The sequence below is a fragment of the Pithys albifrons genome, chromosome 5 (assembly GCF_047495875.1).
Source record: "Pithys albifrons albifrons isolate INPA30051 chromosome 5, PitAlb_v1, whole genome shotgun sequence".
Classification (NCBI taxonomy): Eukaryota; Metazoa; Chordata; class Aves; order Passeriformes; family Thamnophilidae; genus Pithys; species Pithys albifrons.
The window spans coordinates 76,208,941-76,232,193 of NC_092462.1; the positions used below are offsets into that span (position 1 = coordinate 76,208,941).

The 23,253-nt window shown below is 51.2% G+C and overlaps 1 protein-coding gene across 1 annotated transcript in view; it reads left to right on the forward strand.

Annotated features, from left to right (window-relative positions):
- The window catches only part of SFXN5 (sideroflexin 5), a 147,630-nt gene that overhangs the window by 116,157 nt on the left and 8,220 nt on the right, over window positions 1-23,253 (forward strand). The window contains exon 13 of the mRNA XM_071555276.1: window positions 5,616-5,733. Coding sequence (XP_071411377.1) covers window positions 5,616-5,733 — 118 coding nt within the window. The remainder of the gene's footprint in view (window positions 1-5,615; window positions 5,734-23,253) is intronic.

Below are 23,253 nucleotides of genomic sequence, written 5' to 3' on the forward strand. Positions count from 1 at the left end.
CTGACACCTCCTCCTCGGCAAACTCCGCTCCGGTTCAGCGAACCCGATAACTCCCTCTCCGTGCAGCGCCTGACTTCCATATGGAAGAAATTACGGCACCTCCTGAAAAACGCCAGAGGCGGCTGCCAAATTATGCGAAATTTAAACCACTAATGAACAATGTGATGAAAGTTGAATGAAGGTGTATTTACAAGATGTACAACAGGCTGTCTGGGCGCAGCAGATGCACTGTCTGTACAAGCATGTGAGTGTGTGAGTGTGTGTGTGAGTGTGTGTGCCCACGGCCACGCGTGCTCCGGAATATTCCCGGGTTATCCCGGAGCTCTCGCTGCTTTAGGTGGCCAGAAGATTCCCAGAGTGTTCCTGCCTTTTTAGTATCTTCCAGGCAAAATTTGTGAAGGCATGTTGTGGAAAGGAGAGACATTATGGGGTTTGAAGGGGGTAAAGGAATGGGTCTTTGAGGAAAAAAAGAGATCTTGGAGGTCTTTTCCAACTCAATCGATTCTATGATTCTATAAAAATGCCTTTTCTTTTCCATCCAAAGGCAGTGCAGAAATTGGATCACTTGTTATGAGGTAGAGAAACCATTGGGGCCAAACATTTGGCTTCTAACTGGGGACAGTAAAATATATATATTGAAGGAGGCTTAAAGGAGGCTGGAGGGACATCTGGGACAAGGCCTGTAGGGACAGGACACAGGGAATGGCTTCCCACTGCCAGAGAGCAGGGATAGGTGGGATATTGGGAAGGAATTGCTAGCTGGGAGGGTGGGCAGGCCCTGGCACAGGTTGGGCAGAGAAGCTGTGGCTGCCCCATCCCTGGGAGTGTCCAAGGGCAGGTTGGACAGGGCTTGGAGCACCCTGGGCTGGTGGGAGGTGTCCCTGCCCATGGCAGGGGGTGGCACTGGGTGGGCTTTAAGGTCCCTTCCAACCCAAACCATTCCAGGATTCTGGATCCCTCTGGGCTGGAGCCAGGCTGGGAGAGCTGGGGGGGTCACCTGGAGAAGAGAAGGCTCCAGGGACACCTTAGAGCCCCTGGCAGGGCCTGAAGGGTCTCCAGGAGAGCTGGAGAGGGACTGGGGACAAGGCCTGGAGGGACAGGACACAGGAAATGGCTTCCCACTGCCAGAGAGCAGGGATAGGTGGGATATTGGGAAGGAATTGGTGGCTGGGAGGGTGGGCAGGCCCTGGCACAGGTTGGGCAGAGAAGCTGTGGCTGCCCCTGGATCCCTGGGAGTGTCCCAGGCCAGGTTGGACAGGGCTTGGAGCACCCTGGGCTGGTGGGAGGTGTCTCTACCCATGGCAGGGGTGATACTGGATGGGCTTTAATGTCCCTCCCAACCCAAACCATTCCATGATCCAGTTGTTTTCCTGCAGCTTTCCAACCCAAGAGCTTCTCTAGGTGCAAACATCCCAATCTCACGCTGTCTAATCTGAGCACCAGGATTCAGTTCAGCAGAGCTCAGCTGGTCCTGTCCTGGGGACGTGGGGACTGTCTGTAAAACCACTTTTTCTGTGTTCTGCTGTGCAAACAGCCTCAATCCTTCTGCAGAATTACTGCTGGGGGAAGAGCATATTTGCTCCTGTGAATACACCAGGCTGCTGCTTCTGCTTTCTGAATATCTCGGGAGATGTCCAGTAATTCAATTTTTAATATTTATGCAGACACTCAAAAACCATCTGGACACAACCCTGGTAAGGTGCTCCAGGAAAACCTTCTTGAGGACCTGCAGTGGTGCCTTCCAACCTGACTCACCCTGGGTTTCCTCAGGCTTCAGAAGATGCCAGAGATGTGCTGTCAGGGGGATCTGAAGCTCCAGATCTCCACTTCCCTGATCCAACCCTTTGGCAGAGCACCCAGGAAATAATTCCCCCTTCCACCAATGCCTATTAGTTTCATTTCTTTTTAATCTGTGATAATCCTCTGCAGTTAAACCCTTTGGAACCATCCAGTCATTCCCTTCCAGTGGGGGGTTAATGAGTGAAAAGAGAGGTTTGGGTTGCACTTGACAGCTCACAAAATGCAACGTTTAAACTTCCTCCTCCTCCCAGAGCTGTGTCAGAGCAGAGATCCTCAGGGCAGAAGAAAAGTGGACCTTTTGACTAATTATGAGTCATTTATTCTGAACCGCACAAATTTTAGAATCTGAATTCCAATTAAGACATTACACTACATGTGTTAATTAGTCTGCTCTCCTTTTTCCATCAAGCCATAACTCCTCTTAATTAGGAGGTTGGCCCTTGTAATTCGAACTGGCCTGAGTTTGAAGCACCCCTGGAAGTCACACCTGGGGGCTGGACCTGGGATCGTTTTAAATTGGTTGAGCTTTTACTTGGGTGATTATCAGGTCCCCAGCAGGGCAGTAATTACAGAGGGTGCAGCTTCCAAATTAAGATGTCAGGGGTGGTGTAAGCAGCGAGGTCTTGTCTCTAAACTGTGCTCTGGGGAGGCTTGGAGGATGCTGGTCCTCTGATTGTCTCAGCCAGGGCTCTCATGGATCACAACAGCTTGAGCAGGAGAATAAATCAGTGCCAGGAGCTGCCCCTCTGCACCCCAGGGAGAATCTCAGCTTCTCCATGGCAGTTCCTGAGCATTTGGTACGGAGTGTGGAGCAAAAGAACCTGTTTTCCTCCCTGGGATAATATCCCTGTGGGTTCTAGAGGAGAATTTGAGATCAGACTGTGCTCTGTGCAACAAAGAGCAGCGAAATATTGGAGAACAGAAGCTTGGCTTTCACAGCACAAATTGACAGGATCAACTCCGTCTCGAGAGCTTATTAGTGAGGAGCTGAGACACTGGAGGAGTTAAAGCTCCGGATCGTGTTTTCCTTCCCTGCTTCCCCCAAACCTTCTCGAGATGGAGACAGTTTTCAGCAAGGGCGAGGAATCTGAGTGTGCAGACACACAGACAACGTGGAGCAGGGTGGGGAGTTCCCACACAGCAGCTGCTCCCTTGGGATCCATCAGGTGTGTGTTTGGAGCCGTCACCGAGCGCGGAGCAGATTCTTGAGGGAATCCGGGATCCTGCCTGGGCTGCACGGGCAGATGTGGTGCCAAACCCAGAGTGCCCAGGCCAGGGCTGTGTGCCCAGAGGTGGGAAGGGTTTCTTGGAACCTTGTGAGTGGTGCTTGTTGGCTCCCAGTGATGGCAAACACAGGGGTGTTCAGAGCTTGGTGTCATCTCGTTGTTCCTTCCTGCACCCAAGGACAGCTCTGGTGTTATCGCCCTGGTGGGAAGGGATTAACCAGGAGATCACAGGATCATGGAATATTCTGAGCTGGGAGGGACCCACCAGGACCATCCAGTGCCACCCCTGGCCCTGCACAGACACCCCAACAATCCCACCCTGTACCCCAGAGCATCATCCCAACCCTCCTGGAGCTCTGGCAGCCTTGGGGCCGTGTCCTCTGCCCTGGGGAGCCTGGGCAGTGCCCACCACCCTCTGGGGGAAGAGCCTTTCCCTGAGATCCCACCTGAGCCTGCCCTGGCACAGCTCCAGCCCTTCCCTGGGTGCTGTCCTTGCCCTGGCACAGCTCCAGCCCTTCCCTGTGCCCTGTCCCTGCCCTGGCACAACTCCAGCCCTTCCCTGGGTGCTGTCCCTGCCCTGGCACAGCTCCAGCCCTTCCCTGGGTGCTGTCCTTGCCCTGGCACAGCTCCAGCCCTTCCCTGTGCCCTGTCCCTGCCCTGGCACAACTCCAGCCCTTCCCTGGGTGCTGTCCCTGCCCTGGCACAGCTTCATTCCATTCCCTCAGTCCTAAATGACCCAGCAGCAAATCTCACTCTCTACATTTCATATACATTGACTATTGAAACAAAACTCACTGTCAGGTTTTTATATTCCCATTTTTTTCAGATTGGTAGGAAGGAAGTTGAATGACAGGGGTCCTTTTTGTAAATAGCTCCAGAATAAACCCCGGAAGGATTAACATTTCCCCCTTAACATTCCTAAACTGCCTGAGGTCCTGTATCCTGGAATATATTTAACATGTCACCTTCTACCTGCTGAATGTTGTCCCAGATTTTGGGTGTTAATGCATCAGGAGGGTCACTTCTGGGTCATTGGGACAACCTGACCTTGCAGGTATCTTCAGGTGTTTGCTGTTGACAAGTCTTGAGCTCATAAATATCCCCTTGGGAAGACCAGGTGTAAGAACATCCTTCTCACCCAGGTGCAGGTGTTTGATTGTTAACAAATTAAGGTATCCTCGAGTTTACTGCTTTATTACCCCATTAAGGAAGTCGTGGGCCTTCAGCTGACAGGCCTGACAAAGTTCCCAACAGCGCTCCAGGCTGGGCACAGAGTGGCTGGAGAGCAGCCAGGCAGAGGGACCTGGGGGGACTGAGGGACAGGAAGCTCAACAGGAGCCACCAGTGTGGCCAGGTGGCCAAGAAGGCCAAGGGGATTCTGGCCTGGATCCAAAGTAGTGTGGCCAGCAGGCCCAGGGCAGTGACCCTTCCCCTGGACTCTGCCTTGGGGAGGCCACACCTTGAGTGTTGTGTTCAGTTCTGGGCCCCTCAGTTGAGGCAAGAGATTGAGGGGCTGGAGTGGGGCCAGACAAGAGCAACGAGGCTGGAGAAGGGACTGGAGGTGGCACTGAGTGTCCTCTGAAACACCTCCAGGGACAGAGAATCCACCATGTCTTGATCCAACCCCACTGTGATCACCAGCCCAGGGCACAGAGTGCCAGAGTGATCCCAGTGGGGTTGGATCAAGGGTTGGACTTGATGATCTCAGAGGTCTCTTCCAACCCACCTGAGAAGAGAAGAGCAACAAGGCTGGAGAAGGGAGTGGAGCACAAGTGCTGTGGGGAGAGGCTGAGGGAGCTGGGGGTGTTTAGCCTGGAGAAGAGGAGGCTCAGAGGTGACCTCAGAACTGTCTGGAAGTGCCTGAAGGGAAGTTGTGGCCAGGTGGGGGTTGGTCTCTTCTCCCAGGCCCTCAGCAATAGGACAAGGGGGCACGATGGGCTCAAGCTCTGCCAGGGGAAATTGAAGTTGGAGAGCAGCAAAAACTTCTTTGCAGAGAGAGTGCTCAGGCATTGGAATGGGCTGCCCAGAGAGGGGGTGAATTCCCCATCCCTGGAGGTTTTTCAGCTGAGCTTGGCCGTGGCACTGAGTGCCATGATCTGGTAAAGGGACTGGAGTTGGCCCAAGGGTTGGACTTGATGATCTGGAAGGTCTTTTCCAACCCAATCCATTCTGTGATTCTGTGATCTCTCCAGGACCTGATTCCCTTCTGCCCACTCACCATCAGCTCCAAAGCCTGAATTCAGGTGGCACCTGTGTGTGGGCTCCACTCCAGTGTGAGATGGTCTGAACTCGGGGAAGAGTGTGCAGGAGAACTTGTTGATGACCTTCTAAGAAAGAGGTGCCCCATCCCTGGAAGTGTCCAAGGCCAGGTTGGATGGGGCTTGGAGCAACCTGGGCTGGGGGAAGGTGTCCCTGCCCATGGCTGGGGATGGAATGAAACGATCTTTAAGGTCTTTCCAACACAAACCATTCCATGATTCTGTGCAGGAAACGAAAACAGCGGGTCTGGGTGAACACTGGTGTCCATTCCCATCATGTCCTGCACTCACCTGGTCTATGCCCTGCTCTAACAAAGCCTTTCCTTTGCAGGACATCCCTGCTGAGGTCCCGTCCCAGGATGATTCTCCCAGTCCAAAGCCTCGTGTGCCTCGCTGCCTTTGGCCTGGCCCTCCCCTTGGCCATCAGTCTCTTCCCGCAGATGTCCGAGGTCAGTTCGTGTCTGGTCACTGCACTGGGGTGTCTCAGAGGGGGTTACCAACACCAGGCCTTGTTTGGTCTTCCTTGAAAATAGTCTCATTCCTATGGGAAGGCTCCTCTGTGTTTGGATCAAGTTGGACCTCGTTTTCTTCACTTGAGAGCAGCTTCACCAGGCAGGTGGAGGCCCCTCTGCCATCACAGTGGGGTTCCCTTGGGGCTAACACAGGTTTGGTCCATGTAGCCAAGAGCCTGGACTATGCATTTGGTGTGGCTGCACCTTCCCAGAGCTTCTTCGAGGGGTTTCTGCCTTTTCATCTTCCAGTCTGGCAAGGGGATGAGCAGAGGGAAACCAACCAAGGCAAGGGGGATGACTAATGAAATCACTCCTGAACAAATTGCTGAGGTGTATTTATTTATTAATGGTCATTAATTTTGACCATTATGGTGTTTGGAGCTTAAAGATTGTGACTTTGTACCCTTGCAGGAATTGTCATTATTCTGAAGTCACCAAATCTCTCTCAAACAGAGCAAAGGGCTTTGCTGGACTTCTTTTTGTGTCAACTACAACAGTTGATTAGAAATTGGTATCTCTGTCCCTACTGGTTCATTCATAGTTTTTCAGTCTGGGTGGGTTTATCCAAGACTTCCAGCCAGGGAATCTTGTTGTACACTTGTCTGCTGACTAAAAAACAAGCTACAAATTCTCTGTTGTCCTTCTCCAGGCTGAGATAAAACTGTCCCTTCATCTTCTAAGGAGCTGAATATATCTCCATCTCGGAGTCTCTTGCTAAAAGACGTGTTTTCTGAAGCTTTAATGATTCATATGGCTCTTCCTTAAACTTTTTCTAATTAGTCAACATCCTTTTTGGAGCCCTTCCATAAGAACCAGACACAGTATTCCAGTAAGAAGTTGCACAAGGACCAGTTGCAGGAGCAATGTGATTTTCCTGCCTCTCCTCCCATTCCTACATCCACAGTTTGTTAGTCATTTTGGCAGGAGCTCAACCTTAGCTCCCTGGCCATCAGTTTTTTTTGCTCTGATCCCAAGTTCTGCTCAGAGGTTTTGGTTATGAAAGCCTGAAGAAGTTTGCCAGGTCTTGCACCTGCTCAAGGTACGTGCCTGGAGTATGGCCAGAATTCCTGCTGGAAGGAGATTTGGGCACAGAACATCCCTTATGCTGCTTTTGCATGGAGTCTACAGCCATAGGATTTTTAAGGTTGGAAAAGCCCTCTGAGATCATCCAGTCCAACCACCCCCAGCACTGCCAAGGCCACCACTGACCATGTCCCCAAGTGCCACATCCACATGGTATTTAAATCCCTCCAGGGATGGGGATCCGCCCCTTCCCTGGGCAGCTGTGCCAGGGCTGGACAGCCCTTTCAGTGAAGAATTCCTGCCTGATATCCAGTCTAAACCCTCCCTGGTGCGATTTCCAGGGAAGGAGTTTCACCCTCCATGAGGTATCCGTGGCCTTTCCCAGGAGGTTTCCTTTCCGGAGAATCAGGGAAGCAAGTCCACAGGACATAACACCAGCCTCATTCACCCCAAACCATTCCCTCCAAATCACAGAACCACAGACTGGTTTGGGTTGCAGAGGACCTTAAAGACCATCCAGTCCCATTCCATGGGCAGGGACACCTTCCATGAGAATTTTAGCTGGGTGAGTGACAGACAATTCCTCACGTGGAGTGTCTGCTATTACAGCAGGGAAAACTGTGTTGTTCAGCAGGAAAAACTGTGTCTTCAACTGTGTTGAAGAGCTGAATGAATTGGAGCCCACAAGGTAAATAAAGGTCTGGCTGGGACCTTAAAGACCATCCAGTCCCATTCCATGGGCAGGGACACCTTCCGTGGGAATTTTAGCTTGGTGGGTGACAGATAATTCCTCACATGGAGTGTCTGCTATTACAGAAGGGAAAACTGTGTTGAAAAGCTGAATGAATTGGAGCCCACAAGGTAAATAAAGGTCTGGCTGGGACCTTAAAGACCATCCAGTCCCATTCCATGGGCAGGGACACCTTCCATGGGAATTTTAGCTGGGTGGGTGACAGACGATTCCTCACGTGGAGTGTCTGCTCTTACAGCAGGGAAAATTGTGTTGGTTTTAAGAGCTGAATGAATTGGAGCCCACGAGGCAAATGGAGGTCTGGCTTGCTGAGAGGATATTCAAATTGCAGGCATCAGGCAGTGCTGAAAGCGTGTGGCATCACTTGGGAGTGACCTTCTGAGAGCTGCTGAAATGTTATCTGCAGTGTAAACATGAGTCAGCCTGATTAGGAGATCAAACACAGTGATGTGCTCCCTGCCCACGCTCCCTGTCCCTGAGAAGAAACCAGTGCAGCTGCTGGTTGAGCTCATTATCTGCTGGGATCCCAGCACTGCTCCACTGGAGGGGGCTCCACGTGCACAGCTGGACTTCACATCTGGGAATGCCAAGGAATTGGGTTCAGCCTGGGCTGATCGGTCTTAGAATCACTTTGGGTTGGAAGGGATTTAAAGTCCTTCTCATTCCACCCCCTGCCATGGGCAGGGACACCTTTCACTATCCCAGGTTGCTCCAGCCTGGCCTTGGACACTCCCAGGGATGGAGCAGCCACAGCTTCTCTGCCCAACCTGTGCCAGGGCCTGCCCACCCTCCCAGACAAGGATTTCTCTTTAATCTTCCATCTCACAGGATTATTTGGGTTGAAAAAGGCCTCCAAGATCATCGAGTCCAACCTGTGGCCAAACAAAACCTTGGAGACCAGCCCATGGCACCAAGTGCCACCTCCAGCCTTTCCTTGGACACCTCCAGGGATGGGACTCCACCACCTCCCTGGGCAGCCCCTTCCAATGCCCAACCCCCCTTTCTGTGAGGAAATTCTTCCTCATGTCCAACCTGCCCCTCCCCTGGTGCAGCTTCAGCCCATGTCCTGCCACCCATCCCTGCCCTCTGGCAGTGGGAAGCCATTCCCTGTGTCCTGTCCCTCCAGGCCTTGTCCCCAGTCCCTCTCCAGCTCTCCTGGAGCCCCTTCAGGCCCTGCCAGGGGCTCTCAGGTGTCCCTGGAGCCTTCTCTTCTCCAGGTGACCCCCCCAGCTCTCCCAGCCTGTCTTCCCCTTATGTTTCCATTTGTTATGAATGTGAGTTTGTGTTTAAAGGACATTCCTTCCATTCTCCAGAATCTCTTTGGGGGTTTCTGTGGGGCTGCTCACGTGAGCAGAGCAAGTGGGACAATCCCTCCAAATCCATTTCCTCACAGTCTGGGATGGGAAATCCAAATTTTCTTGCACAGAGCCTGTTCTCAGAACATGTGACTTCTTGGGTGCTCATACCTGGTCCATGAAATTTGGTGGCTGGACTGGATCTTAGAGGTCTTTTCCAACTTTACTGATTATGACTTGTCACATAAGGAATTTAACAGACTTGGAGTGTTGGAATGTTGATCTCTGGGTGTCTGTGCAGGTGTAGATGTGTCTGCTTTGCCCAGAACCTCAGGAGGTGACCACAACACCACCCAGATGTACCAAGCACTACCTGAACCCTGAGATCAGCTCAGTTGGTTAAAACTTGGTTGTAATAATGCCAAGGTCAGGGGTTCAATCCCCTGTGTGGGCCATTGACTTAAGACTTGGACTCGATGATCCTTGTGGGTCCTTCCAACTCAGAATAGTCTGGGATTCTGTGAAGAGCAAATTTGGAAGAACAAGATGGAATAGGTTGTGCTCCAAAAATATGATTGTGGTCTGAACAGCAACCCCTTCAGGAGCCAAATTCTGCCCTTAATCACACATTCACTGTCCTTTTTTTCTGGAGTCAGGGAGCAAACACAGAAGCTGATGTGTGATGAAGGGCTGATTTTAGACTGGCCACCTTCGATCTGCTCTTCCAAAGGAGCTCAGACTTACAAATAGTTTTCAAGCAGAATTGAAGCCTTGTAATGGATTTAATAAATTTGCCAGATAAATGCAGCCACCTTATCACATCAGCTGTAGCTGCTCTGGAGTTATTCCTGTGTTACAATAACCTCAGAGTGATCAGAGTTCAGCCCTGGTTGCAAACAGAGACACCAATATCGGGCAAATGAGAATTCTGGAGGTGAACAACCTTCCTGTGCTGGGAAGGTCAATGCATCCAGATCTTCTCCTGGGTCGATATTTAGCGTAGGTGAGACCTTGGCTTTGCACAGGTGAAATTCCACCTTGATTTCTGCCAACGGTGCTCCAGAATTCCAGCTTGTTTCTAGATATTATGGGTTTGAAGATCTCCTCCTCAGAATAATGCCCTGGTGTCAGCCATAAAGACACAGATCTTTGGGAATACGCCAAGAAACGCTCCCTTCATCCCAGTGTAGTGTTAATTCCAGGCCTTAAATGCATCGAGTAAGTCACTGCTGTTAAGTTTAGGAGCAACATGTAGTTAATGCACTGAGCCCACAACCTCCAACTGCCTCCCATGCCCCCCGGGGAATCTCTTCTCCAACCGCCTCATCCCGCAGCATCCCCACTGACAACTCCTACTCAGCTATGCACTGCCAATGGAAACAGCTGTGACAGTTCCAAACTGAAAATGGGGCTTGTGCAAATGAAATTCAGTGTAGCAGCAAAAGAAAGAGCCACGGGGTTGCTCCAATGATTTTCCCACCCTTTGATCCCTGCTCCTTGTCCCCATCGTTTGCAGAGTCCATGAGGATGTTGATGAACTTCCCGGTGCTGCGAACCCACCAAAACTTGCCTTGTCCCATGTCCAGTGGGAAGGATAAAGCCAAGTGGGAAATGGAGCTGGAGCAGAGAAACCCTTCCAATACCTGAAAACCTCGTGCCCTCCCTGTGGGTGAAGTTTAAGGGATGTTGGATGTTGGTCAGGGCAAACCAGACCATCTTCCGGAATGAGGCCGATTTCAGCTGAAAGCCTTTTCTTGAAAATAATCTTCCTTTTGGATCTCCAGGACCAGGGGAATAAACAGCCTAAAATCCAAGGCTGAGCTATTGTTTTCCAATCTGTTTTAGCCTTCATCTTGTTGGCAGGCTGCTTTAGAAAAGCAAAAGGTTAATGAGCCAATGTGCAGTGGGATTATTGCAGTAAAGATGACAGTGAACCAGTAATTACTAATTAGATGCAGTTTAACAGGAGGAACAAGTGAAATCTCCTCTTCACCAACTGTCAATAATTAGCAGATTTGGTGAGGTTGAAATGTGTCCACAGTTAAAAGGCTGATTTTTTAATGAAATGGCACTTGACAAAAGAGCTGTATGGAGGTCACAGCCACAGCCCTGGAGATGCTTCCCCATACCATACTTAGGAGGGAAATCAGATGCAAGACAGCAGGGGGTCCCCGTGGAACCATTTCTCCCTCGGGATTGCATTGCTCTGGGGGAGGGGAGCAGGAGGGATTCTCTGCAGTGAGTTTGTCCAAGTTGGATGAGAAGCGAAGGGAAGGATTCGCCAGCTGCCATGGGGGAAAAAATGTTTGAGAAGTGAGAAGTTCTGTGGTGCTGCTCTGCTTCTGGGCCTGAGGAACAGTTTCCTGAGAGTCTGGTAACCTGGGAGTGCTGGCCAACATCTCCCCTTGGGATGGAGGTTGGTCTTGGAAGGAGCTCCTCTGAGGGAAGAAGTGGCACAAGGTCCTGGCAGGAGGTTGGAAGCTCAGTGGGATGTGTCTCCCAAAGACAGCAGAAGATCCAAGCTGTGCTTTGAAGGTTTGGTTTCCTGCTGACACACAGGCAACGCTCTGTCATTGACTTCAGGAGCACCAAGAGGTTCAGCTGAGGTTCCTCTCCATGCACTGATCCAGCTTCTCTTCTGGCAGGGTTATGGAGCAGATCATCCTGAGTGCAATCTCACAGCACCTTCAGGATGGACAAGGGAGTAGACCCAGCCAGCAGGGGTTTAGGAGGGGCAGGTCCTGTCTGACCAACATGATCTCTTTTTACGATCAGGTGACCCACCTGGTGGATGAGGGGAAGGCTGTGGGTGTGTCTGTCTGGACTTCAGCAAGACCTTTGACACTGTCTCCCATAATATACTCCTGGAAAAGCTGGTAGCCCATGGCCTGGACAGGTGCACCCTTTGCTGGGTCAGGAGCTGGCTGGAGGGCCCAAAGAGTGCTGGTGAATGGAGCTGCTGCATCCAGCTGGTCACCAGTGGTGTCCCCAGGGGTCTGTGTTGGGGCCAGTCCTGTTTAACATCTTTAGTGATGATTTAGATGAGGGGATTGAGTCCATCAGCAGCAAATTTGCTGATGACACCAAGTTGGGAGGGAGTGTCGACCTGCTGGAAGGCAGGAGGGCTCTGCAGAGGGATCTGGAGAGACTGGAGAGATGGGCTGATTGCAATGGGATGGAGTTCAACAAGGCCAAGTGCAGGTCCTGCCCTTTGGCCACCCCAACCCCCTGCAGCGCTCCAGGCTGGGCACAGAGTGGCTGGAGAGCAGCCAGGCAGAGGGACCTGGGGGGACTGAGGGACAGGAAGCTCAACAGGAGCCACCAGTGTGCCCAGGTGGCCAAGAAGGCCAAGGGGATCCTGGCCTGGATCCAAACTAGCGCGGCCAGCAGGCCCAGGGCAGTGACCCTTCCCCTGGACTCTGCCTTGGGGAGGCCACACCTTGAGTGTTGTGTTCAGTTCTGGGCCCCTCAGTTGAGGCAAGAGATTGAGGGGCTGGAGCGGGGCCAGAGAAGAGCAACGAGGCTGGAGAAGGGAGTGGAGCACAAGTGCTGTGGGGAGAGGCTGAGGGAGCTGGGGGTGTTCAGCCTGGAGAAGAGGAGGCTCAGAGGTGACCTCAGCACTGTCTGGAACTCTCTGAAGGGAAGTTGTGGCCAGGTGGGGGTTGGTCTCTTCTCCCAGGCACTCAGCAATAGGACAAGGGGGCACGATGGGCTCAAGCTCTGCCAGGGGAAATTGAAGTTGGAGAGCAGCAAAAACTTCTTTGCAGAGAGAGTGCTCAGGCATTGGAATGGGCTGCCCAGAGAGGGGGTGGATTCCCCATCCCTGGAGGTTTTTCAGCTGAGCTTGGCCGTGGCACTGAGTACCATGATCTGGTAAAGGGACTGGAGTTGGCCCAAGGGTTGGACTTGATGATCTGGGAGGTCTTTTCCAACCCAATCCATTCTATGATTCTGTGATTTACTTCCCACCTGGAGTTGCAAAGGAGAAGTCATCTGTGGGAACTTCTTTAATGCCCATGAAACTGTTTACCTGAGCAGAACCCCCCAGGGTTCACATGCAACTGAATAGCTCAATATTGACATGGTTCAAGAAGGACTTGAGAGGAAACCTGTGGTGTTTGGAAATGTGTTGAACCCCATTCTGACCTTCAGGTAACACAGTTCTCCATCTGGAATGGTAAAGCAGAGGGACATTAGGTGATTTTTTGGGAACAGCAGACCTGGAGACCAAAGGATTTATCACAAGCTCTTTTTCAGATAAATCCTTCCCTGCTCCAAATCAAATCACAGCCTTGGCCATGAATCTTCACCAGGTCACCAGAGCAGCTCAAAGCATCATGAGACCAGTCCTCAGGCCCCAGTTCTGCTGTCTCAGTAGCTCATTCAGGACCAGAGGAAACAGTCTTCTATTGCCCCAGGGAAGCTTTAGGTTGGATATTGGGAAAATTCCTTCCCCAAAGGATGATCAGGTGTTGGAAGGGGCTGTCCAGGGCAGTGGTGGAGTCATCATCCCTGAAGGGATTTAGAAGCCATGTAGATGTGGCACCTGGGGACATGGGTTAGTGGTGACCTTAGCACTGCCAGGGCAGTGGGGGCATGGTTGAACCTGATGATCTTTAAGGACTTTTCCAACCCAAATGATTCCATGTGGAGATGGTACCTCAGCTGTGCAGCACAACAGGAGCCCTCACCTCCTGTGGGTCCCAAGGAGGTGCTGGTGCACTACCTGCTGGACAGGGAAGGTTGGCCTGAGACTGATCCCCAAGGGATGAAGAGTGAACTTGGACCCCTCCTTGGGCTAAACAGCCAATTCCTTGGGAAGGTTTCAATCTCCTTTGGCCTGAGACAGGAGTAATTTTTCCATTTCCTTCCTCCCTTCCTCTCCTGCTCCCACCACCCCTTGAGAGCACCATGCAGAAGGCAACATGTTTGTGGCTCAGGCCCTACCTCAGGCTTTCCTTCACCTGCCCCAGCTCTCAGGGCAGGGCTCCCACACCTGGTGTGTGTCTTCCCAAGGAGCAGAACTTCACACACCACTTCCCCCTTGGCCCTGCCCTTTGGCTTTTCCTCTACACCTCCAATCTCCCCCCTCCTCCCCTGACATCCTGGCATCTGCTGAACACCTTTCCTGCCAAAGCAACCAGGAAAGAAAAGGAAATGCCACAGCAGTTTGTTTGCTGTGCCTCAGGTTCCCTCAATTCCCACACACAGCTTTGGGTTTCCCTCAGACTGTGCCACGCAGGAAAGCTGCTGCCCAGGCCCCTGCTGGCACAGAGGGCTCTGGGTGTTCCTGGCAGTATTTAGGGGGTCTGAGATGGTTGGGTTGGGTTTGTGGTTGTGCTCAGGCTTGTAGAGAGACGTGGCAGGAGATGGGATGGTCTTTCCAGAGGATGACAATGAGTTCTTGTCCTTAAATATCACAGGAACTGTTGGTGTTATTCCTGAAGGTGTCCATGGACTGTTCCCAACCCATCATAGTCTCCTGTGGAGGTTCTTCTCTCAGGAACAATCCATCCCATGGGAGGTGTCCCTGCCCATGGCAGAGGGTTGGAACAAAATGGTCTTTAAAGTCCCTTCCAACCCAAACCTTTCTGGGATTCCATTTTACGATTCCAAGACGTGCTCTTGGCACGTGATCTGTCCCAGTTCCCACTCCCACCTGGAGCATCATCTTGAGTGTGACACCAACAAAAAGAAGCCTGGAGCAGAGTTTGCTTTAGAGCTTGCAAGGTCATACCACTCTCCATGCTCTGACATTCCACAGCAGCAGAGCTTTTTGGGAGCTCAGGCACGTTCAGGCAAGGACAGAGGCAGCTTCACGTGCTCCAAACCTCCTTCTTGGGGCAGTTTAGGGCATTCCTCAGGTGAAGGCTTTCCTAAACCCAAGGGAAGGGTCAGGGCAGGCTTAGCAGTCTTCTCCTCCACTTCCAGTGCTGCTTCAGCGTGAGCTGCTGAACCACCAGCTCCCTCCTGCTTCAGGGAGGGCTTCAACTCAGTGTTTGGTGTTTCTGCAGGGACAGAAAGAGGCCAAACAACCCAAAAGCTCCAGACTCTGCATGACTGTAACATTGTTGTTCCCTCCCAGTCAGGAAACCCCCCAAATTCTCATTTTAATCATGTGAAGCTCTTTTAGGTTCCCTTTCTGGGACTGTGGCAGGTGGATAAGGAAGATGCTGTGACCCAGTGACTTCCTTCTGCCTTCATCCACCTGGATGCAGCAGCACTTCCAGGTGCCACCAGGGGTGGTGACCTCACAAAAGCAGCACCTGCCTTGTTCCAGGTCACCTCCCATTTCCCAAACTCACTGGGATGTCCTTCACTGCATTTCCCTTTTGATCCATGTCCCTCCCTGAAACTCCTCTTAGCCAGGAAAGGAAGGAACCAACTTTGCAAAGCAAAGAATGTTTCTGGTTCATGACATTTCCTCTTTCCATGTTTATTTTCCCACTTTTCTTTCTCAGAAACAAAGCAGTTCCTGTGCCTGCTCCCTCCCCAGTGGAGTTGGGAGAGCTCAGTCCCTTCTGGGGTCAAATGTCTTTCTTTCATGGAATCACAGAGTGGTCTGGGTTGGGAGGCACCATAAAGACCATCTTGGTCCAACCCCCTGCCATGGGCAGGGACACCTCCCACTTGAACACTGCCAGGGATGGGGCATTCCCAAGAGGAATAGGAAGAATCTGGTCTTTAGAGGCTCTACCATCACTCCTTCTGAACCCCTGGGAGACGTCGGGGTGGTTCAATTTGCACCTCCCAGAGTGATTATTGGGCTCAGTGACACCTCTGGTCTGAGGAAGGTCACAGAGAGCAGAGCTCTGATTGATTTGGAGCCTCTGTCTTTGTTCTCACCTTCCCTGTCCGAGGGGCTTTGATTTGTGACCGAGCTGGTTTTGGAATTCTGCTCCTGGGAGCGGGTCTTTGTCTCACAACCAGCGGCTGTCAGAGTCAGAGGTGCCGAAAATATTCCAGGATCTGGCCTTAAAATCGTCCCCTGGCCCAGCAGAGCTTGACCCAGACTGTGCTTTGTGGTCATCCGGGGCGGGGGTGGGAGAAAGGACCCCTTTGTAGTGCCCAAGGGCTTCAGCAGCCGTGGCGGGGGGATCTGGTTTCATGTTTATATCCCTGGCCCTGGGATACAGGTTCAAGTATGTAAACTATCTCTGCTGCAAGCACAGGCTCCTGCAGGTGTGTGGGTGCTGGTGGGCATAAAAAAACATTCCTGACACCATCTCTTTTGAGGAGTCTTCACCTCCTGATGGCTATAAGCCATTAGGAGTCAAAAGAAAGAGCTGACATCCGACAACTCCGGATAAACAGCTAAACATTAACCCTTAAAGAGGTTCCAAAAACAGACTTAAAAGGCTCTTTGTGGAAAGAAGCCATTTTTTTTTGCTGGCCTGTTAATTGCTGTCTTTCTTCAGGACACCTTTCAGCGGCACCTTCTGTAAACAGAGCGGCTCCTCCCGAGGTTTCCCGCAGGGATTCCTGCCCTGCCAGCCCCTGAGATGGAGGGACATCCTTGTCTCCCCCTGCCCTCTGCACTCCTCAGCCAGGCCCTGGGTTTGATGGTTTGTTCTTGTCCTGAGAGCCAAGTTCTTGCCCCTCTTTGTGCCAGCCCTCCCTGAAAACTCAGCCCACTTTTCTGGGATTGTAGAATCACTGAGACTGGACGTGGCACTGAGTGCCATGATCTGGTAAAGGGACTGGAGCTGGGCCAAGGGTTGGACTCGATGATCTCAGAGGTCTCTTCCAACCCAAGTGAGAAGAGCAACGAGGCTGGAGAAGGGACTGGAGCACAAGTGCTGTGGGGAGAGGCTGAGGGAGCTGGGGGTGTTCAGCCTGGAGAAGAGGAGGCTCAGAGGTGACCTCAGCACTGTCTGGAAGTGCCTGAAGGGAAGTTGTGGCCAGGTGGGGGTTGGTCTCTTCTCCCAGGCACTCAGCAATAGGACAAGGGGGCACGATGGGCTCAAGCTCTGCCGGGGAAATTGAAGTTGGAGAGCAGCAAAAACTTCTTTGCAGAGAGAGTGCTCAGGCATTGGAATGGGCTGCCCAGAGAGGGGGTGGATTCCCCATCCCTGGAGGTTTTTCAGGTGAGCTTGGCCGTGGCACTGAGTGCCATGATCTGGTAAAGGGACTGGAGTTGGACCAAGGGTTGGACTTGATGATCTGGGAGGTCTTTTCCAACCCAATCCATTCTATAAATCCAGGAATATGCTGAGTTGGAAAGGACCCACAAGGATCATGGAGTCCAGCTCCTGGCCCTGCACAGACACCCCAAGAATTGTTAGGATCAGAAAAGACCTTTAATATCATCAAGTCCAACTGGTTTTGGTCACCAACAGCCTATTATCTGGGGCAAACAGGTTCACCTGCCCATCTTCCCTGGCTGTTTCTTGCCTTCTCCCTCTCTGGTCACACAGGGTTGGATTTGTCCTTTTGGGCACATTTAGAGTTTGCTGGGTTGTCTTATCTGCAACAACCCGTCCCTAAAACTACTCCAGGAGATACAGAATCCAAAGGAAGGTGATCTGTTGTCCAGACTTGCCTGCTTAGAGCAGAAAATGCCTTATTAATCACATTTCCCATGTATAATTACCTGTAATTGCTTTTTGATTGCTCCATCAGCCTGTGTCTAGTGGGGCTGTTGGTCTGTGAGAGAAGGAAGTGGGCTGGAGGTTGGGATCCTGAGGAACTCAATCAGCTGCTTTAAAGCAACAAGAGCATCCCTAAATCCTGCTCTTCCCATCATGCTCTTCCTTCTTAATAGCAGGAGAATTTCAGGGATTGATCTTTTCACCAAAGAGCAACAAAGAACTTTTTCCTCCACCGAGCTGCTCGAGGGTTTCCAGTTAAAATTCCTCATTTCCATCAAAAGGGAAACTTGTCACCTTCATAATGTCCACATTCATAAGAAGGATTTTTCTGTTCAACTCTCTTTGTCGATGCTTTTCATTCCAACTCTGCAATTTTGGGAGTCCTCCAGACCCTGTTTAAAGTGGCCTGATGACTCTCCCACCCATTAATTGGCTTGAATGTTCCACCAAAAAATCAACATTGTGTATTGTGAGGTGTCTTCCCAGAGGCCAGGAAGGAGGTTCCTTTGCCCTCTGCTGAAGAAGGTCCTTCCCTGATGAGTCCTGAGGTCAGAACACCCACATGTCCTGCTCTGGGACCAGCCTAAAGCATCCACCTTACTGGAGCTCCTGTGGAAATGAGTTTAATGTGGCAGTCTGAGGCTTTATCCCGTGGTCACTGACCTCCTACACATGAGCAGATCTTCTCCAGAGGAGAGAGAAAAGAGGAGAAAAGGCATTTTAGCTCTTGCAAAGGCCTTTTGTGTCTCCTTTCTCTGGAAGACAGATAAAAAGTATTTTTTTACCTTGCTATTTGAAGTCCTCCAGTTTCAACACCTTTATTTGGGTTTTTTGGTGGCTTTGCTTTAGTACTTGATGTTTCTGGTGCTGTGGGCATCCCTTTTCTCTCCCAGAAGACTCAAACCCCCAGTTTTACAATGACTTGGAGATGGTGCCGTGTGAGGGGTTGACCTTTCAGTTTGTTTTAAACCTGGAAGACTCAGACCTGTGTAAGCCCTGCACCAACCAAACCAAGCCCAGCACCAACCAAACCCAGGTCCCAGGAGCAGCTTTCATTCACCTCACCATGTCTGTTCATCACTGAGTGCACCTGGAGCCACCAGGAGGGCTCCTGTGGGGAACTGGAAGGTTGGAGCTGGTATCTTACTGGTGGACTGGTTTGGGGTGGTGAATGACCACAGGGAGCTGGAGCACAGATCATAGAATCCTAGAATGGATTGGGTTGGAAAAGACCTCCCAGATCATCAAGTCCAACCCTTGGGCCAACTCCAGTCCCTTTACCAGATCATGGCACTCAGTGCCACGGCCAAGCTCAGCTGAAAAACCTCCAGGGATGGGGAATCCACCCCCCCTCTGGGCAGCCCATTCCAATGCCTGAGCACTCTCTCTGAAAAGAAGTTTTTGCTGCTCTCCAACTTCAATTTCCCCTGGCAGAGCTTGAGCCCATCGTGCCCCCTTGTCCTATTGCTGAGGGCCTGGGAGAAGAGACCAACCCCCACCTGGCCACAACTTCCCTTCAGGCACTTCCAGACAGTGCTGAGGTCACCTCTGAGCCTCCTCTTTTCCAGGCTAAACACCCCCAGCTCCCTCAGCCTCTCCCCACAGCACTTGTGCTCCACTCCCTTCTCCAGCCTCGTTGCCCTTCTCTTCTCAGTTGGGTTGGAAAAGACCTCTGAGATCATCAAGTCCAACCCTTGGTCCAACTCCAGTCCCTTTACCAGATCATGGTACTCAGTGCCACGGCCACCAAGCTCAGCTGAAAAACCTGCAGGGATGGGGAATCCACCCCCTCTCTGGGCAGGTCATTCCAGATGTTGAGCTGCTCTGCTGTAGGACAGGCAGGGACAGGCAGGGACAGACACAGATCTGCAGTTCCCTTCCAGCCTGAGGTGTCATTTCCCATCCCACCTGCTGACCCCGTTGTCATCACTCATCTGGGAGCCCCGGACAGGAGCTGGGCCAGGGGAGGGGGTTGCCATGTGTTTGGTGCCCTGCTCCAACCTGGTTGGGCAGGAGCCTAAAATGCCATGTCTTCTTTCTTCCCATCTGACTCAAATGTTGAGGGTTTTGCTTGATATTTTTCCTCTGAGAAACTGTGATATGATAATTTGCAACTCTTGCAGCTGAAATTCAAAACTCCCACCCTTGATTATAGAATTAGGTTGAAAAAGATCTTTAAGGTCATCAAGTCCAACCATGAACACCATCAATTTCACCACTAAACCACAGAATCATTTAGGCTGGAAAAGACCTTTAAGGTCACAAAGTCCAACCATTAACACCATCCAGTCCACCACTAAATCATAGAATTATTTAGGCTGGAAAAGACCTTTAAGGTCATCAAGTCCAACCATTAATCCATCACCACCAAGTCCACCACTAAACCAGAATCATTTAGTCTGGAAGAGACCTTTAAGGTCATCCAGTCCAACCATTAACACCATCAAGTCCACCATTAAACCAGAGTCATGTAGGCTGGATAAGACCTTTAGGGTCATCAAGTCCAGCCACTGACCCAACTGCATCAAGTCCACCACTAAACCATAGAATTATTTAGGCTGGAAAATACCTTTAAAGTCATAAAGTCCAACCATTAACACCATCCAGTCCAGCACTAAACCAGAGCCATTTAGGCTGGAAAAGACCTTTAAGGTCATCCAGTCCAACCATTAACACCATCAAGTCCAGCATTAAACCAGAGTCATTTAGGCTGGAAAATACCTTTAAGGTCCCAAAGTCCAGTGATTAACACCATCAAGTCCAGCACTAAACCAGAGTCATTTAGTCTGGAAAAGACCTTTAAGGTCATCAAGTCCAACCACTGACCCAACTGCATCAAGTCCACCACTAAACCATAGAATTATTTAGGCTGGAAAAGACCTTTAAGGTCATCAAGTCCAACCATTAACACTATCAAGTCCAGCATTAAACCATAGAGTGATTTAGGCTGGAAAAGACATTTAAGGTCATCAAGTCCAATCATTAACACCACCAAGTCCAACCATTAACACCATCAAGTCCACCACTAAACCATAGAATCATTTAGTCTGGAAGAGACCTTTAAGGTCATCCAGTCCAACCATTAACACCATCAATTCCACCACTAAACCAGAGTCATTTAGGCTGGAAAAGACCTTTAGGATCAAGTCCAACCATTAACCCACAACCAAGTCCACCAGTGATGTGGTGGGATTTGCAGTCCCACAACTGACCCATAAATCCTTCTCCAGGGCAGGAACTTACTTGTTCCATGTAAGCTGAGTGCAGGAACATCTCCAGTCCCGTAGCTGCAGCCTCAGGAGCAGTTGCACATCCATATCCAACGTCTGCTGAGCACGAGGAACGTTTCCTGCTGCTCTCACCACAACACCCGATGGCACCCGAGGTGCTGCTGACACTCAGATTTCTGCTTTGCTAAAGGCAGTGACGTTTTCAGGGGATGGTGCAGAGGTGTCAGCAGATGTGAGAGAGTGTGGGTAACTCCAGCAGCATCCCTGACATCCTTGGTTTCTACAGGATGTTACACCTGGTGCCACATTGAGACCCTTCCCAGTCTGGTCTGACAAGAACTTCTGGTTTCTCCCTTGTCCCCCAGGCAGCTGGAGGTGGGTGCTGCTGGTCAGAACATCCATGGCACAAAAAAAAAAAGCCTTCAGAAATGGATAACCCTCAAAATTCAGAACAGCCAAATATTCAACCTTTCCTCCTTTTTGTTTTTTCAAGGAAAGGAGAGAAAATGGGGATAAAGTGAATTTCAAGCATTTTTAATGGGTGTTCTAGATATGACCAGCTGAGGGTTGGACTGAGATGCACCTTTGTGTAAATGTGCTGCCCACAGGGCCTCTCACAGGCATTTTCCCTTAAACAATGAAAAGGAGGAAGGTTGGAATATTTGGCTGTTCTGGCTCCTGAGGTTTATCCATTTCAGAAGGTTTTTCTGGAGTTTTTTTTTGCCTTGAGTGGTTTGAGCATCAGCATCCACCTCCATCTGCCTGTAGGACAGGGTGGAAAATGGTTCACTGACTGCAGAGAGTCACAGAACATCCTGAACTGGAAGGTCCCCCCCAAGGATTATCGAGTCCAACTCCTGGGCCTGGACAGGACAACTCCAAAAATCACACCATGAAATGATACATCCCTAAATTCTCACTGGTTGGACACAGGGCTCAGAATTCAGAACCATTTATCATGGAATCACAGAATATCCTGAAATGGAAGGGACCCACAAGGATCATCCAGTCCAACTCTTAGCCCTTCATAGGATCACCCCAAGAATCCCACCCTGTCCCTGAGAGCATTATCCAGCTGCTTCTTGTCAAATGCCCCATGAAACGTGGGCACTGCAGGGATTGCCCAGGTTACCCACCTGTTGGACACGTGGCAGGAATTCCAAGCTCCTGTTTGCAATCAGGAAGCTTTGCAGGTTACCTGGATTGCCTGATGGTTCTTTGCTTCACCCACCTGATGAATTCCCTGTGAATCCACTTATGGTGGTGAGAGGGCCCTTGGAAATCCAACACACCCCTGAGAGTGTCCTCATCTGCTTATCCAGGACACAGGGGATGGCTTCCCACTGCCAGAGGGCAGGGATTGATGGGATATTGGGAAGGAATTGCTGGCTGGGAGGGTGGGCAGGTCCTGGCACATGTTGGGCAGAGAAGCTGTGGCTGCCCCATCCTTGTGAGTGTCCAAGGCCAGGTTGGACAGGGCTTGGAGCACCCTGGGCTGGTGGAACCACCTGGTAGGGGATGTAGTGACATCACTTTTAAGGTCCCATCCAGCCCAAACCATTCCATGTTTCCATGATTCTAATCCTCAGCTGTCCTTACCTGCCACAGGCTTTGCTTTGCTGTACTTCCAAACAGGAAACTCTTGCTCCTGCTGTCCTGGTGTGGTGCCTCAGGGGTTTACCTGTGTCTATGGCAGTGGACTCCCATCACTTGGGTGAGGCTGTGCCATGATTTCATTGGAAATGGAAGCCAGACACCAGTGGCAGTGGTTGTGCAGCAGCTCCCAGCCCACAATGTGTTCTTCCCTTCCCAGAACATCTTAGAATCAAAGAATGGATTGGGTTGGAAAAGACCTCCGAGATCATCAAGTCCAACCCTTGGTCCAACTCCAGTCCCTTTACCAGATCATGGCACTCAGTGCCACGGCCAAGCTCAGCTGAAAAACCTCCAGGGATGGGGAATCCACCCCCTCTCTGGGCAGCCCATTCCAATCCCTGAGCACTCTCTCTGCAAAGAAGTTTTTGCTGCTCTCCAACTTCAATTTCCCCTGGCAGAGCTTGAGCCCATCGTGCCCCCTTGTCCTATTGCTGAGTGCCTGGGAGAAGAGACCAACCCCCAGCTGGCCACAACTTCCCTTCAGGCACTTCCAGACAGTGCTGAGGTCACCTCTGAGCCTCCTCTTCTCCAGGCTGAACACCCCCAGCTCCCTCAGCCTCTCCCCACAGCACTTGTGCTCCACTCCCTTCTCCAGCCTTGTGGTCTTTCCTCCACCCTGAACCACACCCAGGGTGTGTGGACGTGCCATGTGGATGCACATCCTTCACTGCCCTGTGGTCTTCCTGAGCCTCCAAGCTGCTTCCTCAGCACAATCCTGGCTGGAAAAGCACATCTGCCCCACCCCTTGTGGTGTGGTGTCTGGGGACAACCACTGACTGCTCCCCATGTCCATCCCCAAGTGCTGTTGCATTCATAGAATCATAGAATGTGTTGGGTTGAAAAAGACCTCCAAGATCATCAAGTCCAACCCTTGGGCCAACTCCAGTCCCTTTACCAGATCATGGCACTCA